The sequence below is a fragment of the Psammomys obesus genome, unplaced genomic scaffold (genome assembly GCF_907164565.1).
Source record: "Psammomys obesus unplaced genomic scaffold, mPsaObe1.curated_primary_1811, whole genome shotgun sequence".
NCBI lineage: Eukaryota > Metazoa > Chordata > Mammalia > Rodentia > Muridae > Psammomys > Psammomys obesus.
This window is the reverse complement of record NW_026591918.1, coordinates 10,017,401-10,029,933: the sequence shown is the minus strand read 5'-3', so window position 1 is coordinate 10,029,933 and position 12,533 is coordinate 10,017,401. Positions and strand designations below refer to the sequence as shown.

At 54.9% G+C, this 12,533-nt stretch overlaps 1 protein-coding gene across 1 annotated transcript; it reads left to right on the top strand.

The window, feature by feature from the left end:
• Positions 1-9,493: 9,493 nt before the first annotated feature.
• Positions 9,494-11,152, top strand: Slc18a3 (solute carrier family 18 member A3). Its single transcript, XM_055612411.1, has one exon. The coding sequence runs from the start codon at positions 9,494-9,496 to the stop codon at positions 11,093-11,095; it is 1,602 nt and encodes a 533-aa protein (XP_055468386.1). The 3' UTR covers positions 11,096-11,152.
• The last annotated feature ends 1,381 nt before the right edge of the window (positions 11,153-12,533 follow it).

Below are 12,533 nucleotides of genomic sequence, written 5' to 3'. Positions count from 1 at the left end.
ACAATCCTGTTTACTAAAAAAAAAAAAAAAAATCCTGCTTTGCTGTTCCTGTAAACATGTCTAACTATGACAGAAATTCCTTTTGGTAGGCATGAGACTTAGAGACTGTTCTCAGGAGGCCGCACTGTTACCCGAGCTCTGAAAGCTCTGAGAAATTATGGGATGCTGCTGGACTTTTCCAAAGCACTAGCTTAGCTCCCAGCATACGGGTAAGTTAAGTAAAGCTCTCCTGTCCTCCTGGTTGCATGGTTGATTCTCTGCTGGCTGGATCTTTCATAGCCCTGCCTACTGGGGTTCAGGAGCATGCCAAGGCTTTGAAGCCTACAGAAGGACCCCATGAAATCCCAAAGCCCTGGAGACATGGAAGCAAGCGGATGAGCAACAGAGAGCCGGTCAGACAGCCTGTACCGTGGCTCCTCACGACGCCCCGTGTTGCTGAACTGCACCTGATCACATGGATTTCGGGGGCTTTCCTCCCAGAAGGTAACAAGACAAAACGCTGGTAAGGAAAGAGTCTTCTACTAGGATGTCCTTGGGCGTGGCTGGTGTTCCTCCTGCTGCCAGCCTCGTTTTCAGTGGATTTACCTCAAGAAGGCACCAGCCTTTGGAGGGCCATTCAGAAAAACAGACTCATTGAAAAAGTCTGTTCTCTGGACTCTGTCCCAGCTCTGAGACTGCAGCGAGGTGGATGGGCGGGAGGTGCAGGCTTTGCAAAGCAGCGCCTTGCCACTAGAGGGGGCTTTCTCCTTACGTCTCCACCGACTACGCTCAGTGAGGAGCCAGATTTCAGAGGCTTCAAGACAATCTCGCATTTGCCCACATAAAGAAACACATCTGGTATGTGGCCATTGCCCATCTGTTTGGAGGGATTTGATCCCCAAACAACCCCTTCTTTAGCTATCCAAGGAGCTTCCCGCCCCACCACGAACCACAGTGCGCTTGGTGATTCACCCGCTGCTGATGCGCCCACTAGCACAGGGGTTCTCAACCTGTGGATCGTGACCCCTAGAAGGATGCCCAATGACCTTTTCTCAGGGGTCACTTAAGACTACCCCCACAAAAAAATTATGATTCATAACAGAAACAAAATTACCGTTATGAAATAGCAACAAAAATGATTTTATGTCTGAGGGCTCAACACAACATGAGGAACTGCCTTACAGGATCACGGCATCAGGAAGATTGAGAACCACTCGTCTAGGACACCGAGGAGCGCATGGCACTGTTCTCCACAGGGCCCCTGCCCCAAACGCACACTTGTCAAAACTGAAAATGGAAGCGACAGTGCTGAGACCTCCCATCCGGTCACAGCCAGCCTTCGGATCTAGGCGAGGTGGCCGGCAAGCTCTGTTTATCTTTTCCCCCACAAAGGCAATTCTAGACTGCAAAGTGCAGTTTCCTGTTGCTATCTTAGCTTCTCCAACCGGCCCCTCAATGGACATGTTTCCACTTCTTCCCAGCATGTATCTGGAATTTTTTTTTTTTTTCAGGGATAATAATCTTCTCTCTAAGTGTCCCCCAGCACTTCGGTAAAATGATAAGTCGTCCCTAGTTCTTTTTGACATGGACAAATTCTTCATCCCACAGTCATCCGTCCAGGATGCTCTGCATCAGCCAGGATCAAAGCTGAGCTAACCTAGTCCCCACCTACAAGGGAGACGCTCTACAGAGCAAACAGTGTGTGTGGACAACATCCATGAGCTCAGTCCATCTGTAGCAGACTCTATGAGCACCACCAATGTACCCATAAACAGTGTAAGGTTTGCTGAGCTTGAATATGCTGTACAAGACCAGAGACTTAGACACGTACAAAGCAGGAGCAACTTACCAAAAAAAAAAAAAAAAAAAAAAAAAAAAATCCTGTAAGGTTTTTAAAAGACAGATTCCAAATGCAGGGCATTTGAGCAAGTTTTTCCAGAGAGATAGAAGCTGATAGAATCAGTAATTGAATCTGGGCATTGCATTAGAGCATGGCCGTGGGTGGATCAGATAGAGGACCTTTCACCTCACGCTAAGGAGCTCGAATTGTCTGCTGTCAAAGGGGCTCTTAGGGCTTTGACTGATAGAGCAGACTCATATCCGCTCTAACCTACCCTGTTCGAAAAGTATAAACTGCCAAATCCGGAGCGAAGGGTTAGCAACAATTGTTGTCCACAACGGACATGTCCAGGGCAAAGACAGCACATTTAAAGATGCTTATGATTCAGGAAGAAAAGGACAACCTGAGAGAAAAACAGGCAAGTGAAGCAACAGGCAATTCACACACACAAAGATGCAAAAGGGATGCAAGTGGCCTACAAGCATTCTAAAAGGTTCTCAGCCAATTAAGCATTCGGTGATTGAAATGACAGTGACTACTATCTCTCATCAGACGACAAAAGGCGAAGACTGCTAACGAGCGCTGACACTGACGTGGGCTTGTTGTGAAGGTTGCTGCAAGCATTTTGGAAGGCAATTTGGAAATTTCTTTTCAAGTGTAAAATGTGCTTAGTATGAGGGAGCATTCAGGAGGGGTCTAGGCAGGAATATTCTCCCTGAGTTCAAGGCCAGCTTGAACTACAGAACGAGTTCTAAGGGAGCCTGACCTACATAACAGACCTGTCTTAAATACAGTGAAAACTCTGGGCGGTGGTAGGTGCACATTTGGCCTGCTTGTTTGTTTGGTCGAGACAGGGTTTCTCTGTGGAGCCCTGGCTGTCCTGGAACTCCCTCTGTAGACCAGGCTGGCCTCGAACTCAAAGATCCACCTTTAACCCCAGCACTCAGGAGGCAGAGGCAGGTGGATCTCTGAGTTTGAGGCAGCCTGGTCTACAGAGTGAGTTCCAGGACAGCCAGGACTACAGAGAAACCCTGTCCCAAGAAACAAACAAACAAAACAAAACCAAAAAAAAAACCCAAAATTCCAAAAAAAACCCCAAGCAAAATAAATAAAATAACTATGCATATCATAGGGAGAAAATCTCCATAAGAAGAGGAAGACATTCATTACAACATTGTAACATCAAAAAAATAAAAAATAAAAAAACAACAACAAAAACCAGGTCCATTTACGGGTAGGATATTAGTAGGAAATCAATATTATACTTTTAGAACAACATCAACAACAACAAAAACCCCATAGTATGCCGGATGTGGTGACACAGGTCTTTAATCGACGCACTCAGGGAGGAATAGACAGGTGAATGGCTTTGAGTTCGAGGCCTGCCTGATCTATAAAGCAAGTCCAGGACAGCCAAGGCTATACAGAGAAACTCTGTCTTGAAAAACCAAACCAAACCACCACCACCAACAACAACAAAATCCATTTGAGAGCTCTCTCTCACGACTGAGAGCTGGCCGAACAGTTGAGAGCACTTATTGATTCTGCAGGGAACCAGGTTCAGTTCCCGCATCTGCCTGACAACTCACAGCCACCTGCAGCTCCAGTTCCAGGGGACGTGGCGCCCTCTCCCGTGTGTGGTACACAGCCGTACACGCAGGCGAAACACTCATATGCATAAAAAAGAAATAAACCTTCAATGGAAAGAAGAAAACAGAACTTCCTTTGTACAAACTAAGGTGGATTTAATGTTAAGCAGAAAATGAGAAAGCCCCGTAATGACACATACACAGCAGCACACATTAAAATACACTTAACTAAACGCAATGCTGTTTGTTAAATTTTATATGAGCTCATATCTATGCATAGAGAAGTTGAGAAGGGGCTTGAAAATAGGCATAAAACAGTAATGGCGGCAGGGGATTAAACATCTATAACATTATGAATTCCATTAAGAGAATGTATTTCTTCATCGTTTGCGTGAGTTATTTTCATTTCAACAAATGTAGAGGTGAATTTGAAACGCACTAACACACCAGCCCCCACACAGAGTGCTGGCCAATCCTTAACGAAGAACCAGAACCCATCTCCAGAGAGCTCTTGGGGTGATGCAAAGGCGGCATACTCCTGAAATACCAGCACTTGGGAAGCTGAGGCAGGAGGATTTTGAGAGCTCCAGGCCGACAAAAGGTGACGACAGGAACAAGTAACGTGGCCGCTCACAGCTGGGCATGTGTGTGTCATGGAAGTTGATTAGAGAAGGTCTGAGCTCAGGAAGGCTGGGAGGCCCATAGGCCAGCAGGAGAAGCTAGGCCCGGGGAGCAGGTACTGTGGGTGTTCTGTGAACACGCTGGGACCTCGCGTGAAGTTTGACAGAGTGAATAAATTTGGTGTTGTTCAGGTGCACATCGGCAGGATGAGAGGGAAGGGGCTCGGGTGAGAGCTGTTGAGTACTCCAGTCTTGGGGAAGATGCAGAATCTATAACATTGGTTCTCAACCTTCCTAGTGCTGTGACCCTTAATAAAGTTCCTCATGTGGTTGCTTTTTTGTTTGTTTTTCAAGACAAGGTTTCTCTGTGTAGCTTTGGCTGTCCTGGACTCACTTTGTAGACCAGGCTGGCCTCGAACTCACAGAGATCCACCTGACTTTGCCTCCCCAAGTGCTGGAATGACAGGCCTGGCACACCAAGCTTGTTGCTACTTTGTAACTGTAATTTTGCTGCTGTTATGAATCTTGATGTAAATATCTGTGTTTTCTGATGGTCTTAGGCAACTCCTGTGAAAGGGTCATTGGATCTCCCTAAAGGGATCATGATCCACAGGTTGAAAACCATTGGCTACGGGCAAATTTTGAAGAGGGAAATGAACCTGTAGGACCCATTGAATTGAAATGAAAAGAAAACATGAGGGTTAAAACCAAAGTGATTTGAGGCCTGGCTTCCTATCAGAATACATGTGAGGTATCTACAAGTCAAAAAGCCACGAATTGGGCAGGCCCTTTCTCTGGGTGCCGTAGAGAGCAGATCAGGATCCAACTCACCGTGTAGAAGTCTGTCCTTTGCCCTACTGTGCCCACTACATTGCCCAAGTCTGGGCTCTCAGGATGGGCTGGCCAAGGGCAGCCAGGCAGACATATAGTCCTCTGGCTTCTAGCCACCAGACTCACAGGTTTCCGGGAAAGGATGACACGGGCCACTCTGTTCTTTTGAATCTGAGAATATGTGGCTGTGGAGGCCTAAATTAATTAATGCTGAAGCCCTGGGGCCCTCCCAAGGCAGCACTCAGGGGAGGGGTTGGTGAGGCCTGAGAACACCCTACCCCCCCCTCCAGTGCTGGAATCCAGAGGCTCATGAGCATCATTGGAACCAAGCCTGCGCTTAAGTGCTTCCACGGAGACAAAGAAATAATAAATCAGAGCAGGCACCCCGCCCACACACCGCCCAACCACCACACCAACCTGCGTCTCCACAGACACCCAGGCAGTTTGCATCTCTGGGATGAATTTCTCCAAGAAGCAACAATATGGTAAGGCTCTGAGGCCAATGTGGCCCCTTTGACCATCTCAGAAATGAAGCCAGAATAGGCTGGCCCCTCCCTCCACAGCAGCACCTTCAGACCCATGACCTCAAGAAAGCACGGCTGCACAGCGGCTCTCTCTCCATCCTGCCTCCAGACTCCCCCACATCAGAGCTCCCAGCTCTGCACCCAGCTCCCCGTGGCACTGATCCAGAATGGAACAGATTTTGTTTTATCAGACTAAGGCCACAGCTGTGTCCACTGAATAAAATGAGAAGAAAGGTTGTCATGCAAAACCACCGAGCTGCCTGAGGAAATTCAAGGTACTAATGAAGCTCCCACCGAGTACCAAGCACTGGGCCCTAGGGTTGTGTGGGGACTTCCTGTGCTGCCTGTCCTGTTGGATGGCACAGCGAGAGGAGATGGACATGGCAGTTAGAGCCAAGCGGGATGAATTACCCCCCAAACGGAAAGGTACTATGAAGGTTGGTGAGATGGTTAAGTGAGTTAGCACGTGCTTACCATACTTCCTGTCGCATTGCTAGCTCTTTTTTACAGATTTAATAAATAAATTCCTTCCTTCACTCAGTCAACTTACATTGTAGTGACAGCTTCTACATGCTGAAGGGAAAGGAGAAAAGGTGCTGCTACTTTTCCTCCAGGATTGAATAGGAAATTTCCTCTTGTCTATAAGTTATATTCAAATACAGAAGTCTCGGGAAAGGAGTTTACCAAGCACTAGGGTGAGGAAAAATCCACAGGCACAGAAACATAGCAGAAATGGGGCCCTTGGAAAGGCCGGCTGCCAGGCTACAAACTGGTCAGGACCACGGACAGTTCCAGCGAGCTCCTAGGCCCAACAGGGACATTTTTCTTCTTGTGCCCTGGCACATCTGGGAGGGGGAGCTTTTTGCTGAAGGGAATCCTCCCCTGCCTGTAACCCCTGTACTGCAGTCCAAATGGGAAGGCTGTTGCCTTCTTATTTGGAAGCTAAAGAATGTTAGGTACCTTTCTCACTCCAGTCTTTATCTCCCTCTTGCCCTTACCCTACCAAGGTGCACCACGTTGCAGGTAGAGTGACACTGGCATAATGAAACACAAGGAAAAGGGATGCTGCACAAAGACGAAGACACGCCATCAACAGTCCGGGATCTCGGCAAGGGACCAGCTTCTTTCTCCATGCCTACATCCCTTTGGGGAGGGAGGGTTAGTGTCTGCACTGTACCAGGACTGAGGGAGGATGAAGGGCGAGCACCCACGTGGCCCTTTCACAGAACAGGTTAGTCTGCATCCTATCACCCAGGAACAGCGGAGCTGAGAGTCCGGCATAACTCCCAAGATGAATTGGCTTCATTCTCAGGATCAGCTATCGGCTATTATGTGGGGTGGAGAGCTGAAAGACAAGTCTGCTGCTTGCTAGCAGTAAGAAGTCTTCTTTCTGGAAGATTCTACTGTCCATTCACCAACTAGAAAGAAAACTCGTGCCTCCACTCTCCTGCCTTCTTATTTTATTCAAAACGACAATATATGGCCAAATAATCACTACCTCATAGGTTGGGGACACCTCTTTAAAAACCATGAGTGAAGCTTTTGTTCAAAAGTCAGAGGAGCTCAGAGTTCTTAAACTCAAGGGTCTGGAGAGCCAGGCAGGTGACGAAAGTTCATGAAGCAAGCAGACGGAGAACTAGTTGCTGGAGAGTGTGCTACGAATGAAGCCTGTGGGGTAATAGTTAAAGAAGTTTTTCCGTCACTTTCTGCAATGTGAATTTTGGTAACCTCTTAGTGAACAGAGGCGAAGTGGGCCAGGGAGGGGCCGTGACTTGCCCAACGCTATCCACAGCCATGGCCTCCTCCCTCACTTCGAGGGCAGCTGTGCCATCACATGTGACGGCAGTGCCCTAATCAGATGGCTTCCTCTCTCTCTCATAGGTACCTGTGTGTGGGTGGAGAGGTTGGGTACTAGACCATGAGGCTGTGCCTCTCACCCTGACGTTGCGGTCTCCATCACCTCATGTTGCTGCTGGCTTAAGAACAGAAGCCAACTTTCCAGTCCTTTCTGTATTTTCCACCACCCCAGACAAGACTCACAATGTCTACCCAATCCGAGGGATAAGCTAGAGAGTCAGGGTGCTCCTGGCATCGGCCTGCCCTTCACAAGACCCTCCAGTGTGACATGAACATAAAGCAGCACATGCTACGACAATACCAGCAAACACTGATGTTTCGATTATGTGTGTACCACGCTCTCAGCTGTAGGTACTACTCTTCCATTTTCCAGATAAATAAAAGGACAGTGGAGCAGAAGGAGAAAACACTAGCTCCTCTGGCACTTTTATCTAGTAAGTGGCAGGGCCGGGAGCCACCCTATCTGTCTGCCCCTTGTAGTCCGGATACCCTGATGCCTGGAGGAAGCTGCATGCCCTGGCTTAGAATCTGAAGGCTCCTGTGACTCCAGAAGATTGAGGAAGTGCAATCTCAACATTGCCCCCACCCCAATCTCAGCTGACTGATAGCGTCTCTCCTGCCAGTTTGTGGGGTGCAACACCGGCCTCACGTGCCATCTACGGCCAAAGCTCATCTGAGGACACACCGGGCCCAAAGCATAGGCCGATCTGTTCAGACTGACAGCTGCAAACCAGGAGTCTCAGACTGTGCAGCGCTCCCGGAAGGAAGGTGAGCTTTCCTAAGCCTCTACTGACAGCGAAGCTGCGGAGGCCCTGCCGCAGGAGACCCGGAGGCTTCCACGCAGGGCTTCCTACCAGCACCAGACCACCAGTGAGTCCACTCGGGGCTCGGAGGCCGCCGCGGGGGATGCGGTGCTAGAGATTGCAGAAAAGTGGGCGGAGGCTCGCAAGAGCCGAGGGAGGGTTTGGTCTGAAGAGAAGAGGACCTGGGAGGAGTTGGTGTGAGGGGGGAGAGGAGAAAGAAAAGAGAAATAGGCGGAGCTAGGGGTGGGGGTGGGGTAGGGGCCGGCGCCTAGGAAAGCGGAAAGGGAGAGTCTAGGCGTGGGGGAGGTCAAAAGGGGTTAGCGCGGGCACCTAGGACCCTGGGTGCAGGGAACGGCTCCTCCACTCAGTCCTCACATGCTCACAGTCCGGAATTCACTGCCAAGACTTTCTGCCCAAGGGCAGGTGGGTCGGAACCAGACCCCGAAGGCTCTGTGCCTTCCCCCTCCCTCCCCGGAGGAGGGGATGCGAGGGGCTGGGGGCGGGATTGAGGAAGGGGGCTGCACGCCTCTGCGCCCCGGCTGCGCGTTCCAGCTGTGAGGACAGATGGAGGCGGCGCGGCTCACCTCGGGGGCTCCGTGCCCGCTGTGCGCCGAGGTCCAGGTCTAGAGCCTCCGGCTCCCTCGTCTCCCACCACGCTGCGGGGCACCGGCTGCCGTACCCCTCCTCCCAAGTGGGGGAAGACGGAGCCTCACTCCCGTGGATCTCAGAACTATAGGGTGGGAGGGAGGGCACCGAAGGGCCGGTTCCTCCCGCGGCGCACCCATCCCCAGGGGCTTGTCTAGGACTCTTGATGGCCAAGACCCCCTTCCCCTGGCTTCCAGCCTGAGCGCCTCCGGGAAGTGGACCCCTGCCCGGACGCGCCCCGCCCCCGGCCCCCGCCCCGACGACGTCGCATTAGCATGAGCGACGCCAGTGGCCCGGGCACCACTCGGGGGCCGAGACTCACCGCGTCATAGCCCCAAGTGGAGGGAGGAAAAAAAAAAAAAAAAAAAAAAAAGAGGCGGCGGCGGAGAAAGAGGCGAGAGCGGACGCGCGGGGAGGGGAGCGCCGAGGCGGGCTGGAGAGACGGCGGGCAGCGGCAGCATGCCCCTGGGCGGGCGCACACGGCCTCTGCGCGCGGCGGGGGCTGCTCCTGCGCTCGCCGGCCACCGCGCGTCCAGCCTCCCTCCTCGGCGCCTCCGCGGGCCGGCCTCCGCGCCTGCACCCGAAGCCACCGCTCCCCGGAGCCGCTGAGAGCGGCGGCGCCGCGCGGGACAGCCCTCGCTTCGCTCCGGGCTCGGGGACATGAAGCCCACGGCCACCTGAAGCACCGGGGGCGCTCGGCGGCCCGGACCGCGCCCCCCGAAGTGCCGCGCCCCGGCCTCCGCACTGCGGGACGCCGGCACCCGACCCAGGCGGAGGCGCCTTCGGAGGAGCGGCCCCCGGGGGCATGGAGCCCAGCACGCCGAGCGGCCAGGCCCGGGCGGCGGCCAGCAAGCTGTCGGAAGCGGTGGGCGCCGCGCTGCAGGAGCCCCGGCGGCAGCGGCGCCTGGTGCTGGTCATCGTGTGCGTCGCGCTGTTGCTGGACAACATGCTGTACATGGTCATCGTGCCCATCGTGCCCGACTACATCGCCCACATGCGCGGGGGCAGCGAGGGCCCCACCCCGGCCTCTGAGGGGTGGGAGCCCACCCTGCCGCCGCCCACGCCGGCCAACGCCAGCGCCGACTTGGCCAACACCTCAGCGCCCCCGACGGCCGCCGGCTCGGCCCGGTCGATCCTGCGGCCCCGCTACCCGACGGAGAGCGAGGACGTGAAGATCGGGGTGCTGTTCGCCTCCAAGGCCATCCTGCAGCTTCTGGTGAACCCCCTGAGCGGCCCTTTCATCGACCGCGTGAGCTACGACGTGCCGCTGCTCATCGGCCTGGGGGTCATGTTCGCCTCCACCGTCATGTTCGCCTTCGCGGAGGACTACGCCACGCTGTTCGCGGCGCGCAGCCTGCAGGGCCTGGGCTCGGCCTTCGCCGACACGTCCGGCATCGCCATGATCGCCGACAAGTACCCCGAGGAGCCGGAGCGCAGCCGGGCCCTGGGCGTGGCGCTGGCCTTCATCAGCTTCGGGAGCCTGGTGGCGCCTCCCTTCGGGGGCATCCTCTACGAGTTCGCGGGCAAGCGCGTGCCCTTCCTCGTGCTCGCCGCCGTGTCGCTGTTCGACGCGCTGCTGCTGCTGGCGGTGGCCAAGCCCTTCTCGGCTGCGGCCCGGGCCCGGGCCAACCTGCCCGTGGGCACGCCCATCCACCGCCTCATGCTGGACCCCTACATCGCCGTGGTGGCCGGCGCGCTCACCACCTGCAACATCCCGCTCGCCTTCCTCGAGCCCACCATAGCCACGTGGATGAAGCACACGATGGCGGCCTCCGAGTGGGAGATGGGCATGGTCTGGCTGCCGGCCTTCGTGCCGCACGTGCTGGGCGTCTACCTCACGGTGCGCCTGGCGGCGCGCTACCCGCACCTGCAGTGGCTGTACGGCGCCCTGGGGCTGGCGGTGATCGGGGCCAGCTCGTGCCTCGTCCCCGCCTGCCGCTCCTTCGCGCCGCTCGTCGTCTCGCTCTGCGGCCTGTGCTTCGGCATCGCGCTGGTGGACACGGCGCTGCTGCCCACGCTCGCCTTCCTGGTGGACGTGCGCCACGTGTCGGTCTACGGCAGCGTCTACGCCATAGCCGACATCTCCTATTCCGTGGCCTACGCGCTCGGGCCCATCGTGGCGGGCCACATCGTCCACTCTCTTGGCTTCGAGCAGCTCAGCCTCGGCATGGGCCTGGCCAACCTGCTCTACGCGCCGGTCCTGCTGCTCCTGCGCAACGTGGGCCTCCTCACACGCTCGCGTTCCGAGCGCGACGTGCTGCTGGAGGAGCCGCCGCAGGGGCTGTACGACGCGCTGCGCCTGCGTGAGCGGTCGGCGCTGGGCCCAGACGGCGGCGGCGAGGCCGGCAGCCCGCCCGGCCCTTTTGACGGGTGTGAGGACGGCTACAACGATTACGCCGGCAGCTAGCACACCCGCGTCTCCACCGGGCCGCCTACCCTCCCCATTTAGGTCGCGCTGGAGAGCTGCTGGCTGACTCCGGCTTGGGGCCCCGCCTCCACCAACGAGAACCCCAGCCCCTCCCCAGTCTTGAACTCCCCCTGCAGGGATCCCTTCTCCCTCCGTGACCCCTCCCCCCCAAACACTCTCGCGTCCGTTGAGGGAATGGGGCAGGGAGGCGGGAGAAGCTATTGGGCTCCTGACCAGGGGTGAAGCGGTGGGTGTGCGGGCGATCACCACTCAGCCACTGAGCGCCCCCAAATAGAGTCATGCATCTATGTGTCCTTCCTGCGGATCCTTCCAGTGCCAAACTCGGTCTGCTGCACCCTGGTGCCTCCGGCCTGAATTAATAAACCATATCTGTCTGAGGAGGCCGAGTCTCTTTACTGATGAGGGGTGGGCGGAAGGACAGCGCAGAGCCTGGGTTTCACCTGTTCCATCCAGGCCCAAGAAGAAAGGAGAGCCCATGGATACCTAGAGCTACACACACACACACACACACACACACACACACACACACACACACCCCATAGTCTCTCCTTTCCAAGCCCAGTGCAGCACCTGAAGGGTCCACCCGAGGGAGCCTGAGGATCCGCCTGGCCTTGGAAGACAGCTGGCACCAGGAGCTCTCAGCCAGAACGGGGTTTTCCTACACAGTGGGTTCTCCTCTTGTCTTGTCAAGGAAGGAGCAGGAGGGAGCTGTTTTCTATAGAGAAGAAGAGGCAGTTCCCATCGTTTAGGCCCCAGCCTGGGGACAGCGCTCCTTAAGGATGGAGGCTTCTAAGGATCTGAGGAGTAGGAGGCGATTGCCTGTGGCTCTGCCTCTTCTCAGTCGGATTGAATGGAGAAGGGAAGAAACATGGATGTGGGGGCTGGCGTCCATCCCTAGCCCACTCTGTCCTGAATGAAAGGAGCCACTCCGGGAACTTCCCCAGCCTTGATTTCCTCTCACGGAGGCTGACGTTGAAGGCAGTACACTCTTCCCTGGATCCTGCCTGCTGTTTCCACATGGAGCCCTCTGGTTTCGGTGGAGAGGCAGTTGGGTTAGGGTGACTTGTGAGAGCAGGGGGAAGGTCTGCTGATGTGTGGGTGTGCTTGTCTGTCTGCCTGCCTGTCTGTCCATGCATCCGTCCTTGTCTGAGTCTGTTTATATGAGGTGTGTGTGTGTGTGTGTGTGTGTGTGTGTGTGTGTGTGTGTGTGCGCAAACATGTGTGTCCGTGGGTGTGTATGAGGGGGATATTTTGCATGAAAGGAGTGTCTGTGGGCTTCTAGTTGAGTCTCTAACAACCCCTGCCTGCCACCAGAATGCACCAAGTCTGTGTTCCCTTGTCTCTGCCTCCCTCCCCAAAGATCCTGCAGGAATAGGATGGTAAAAGAAAGGAAGGGAGGTCCCACAGTAGCCAACAA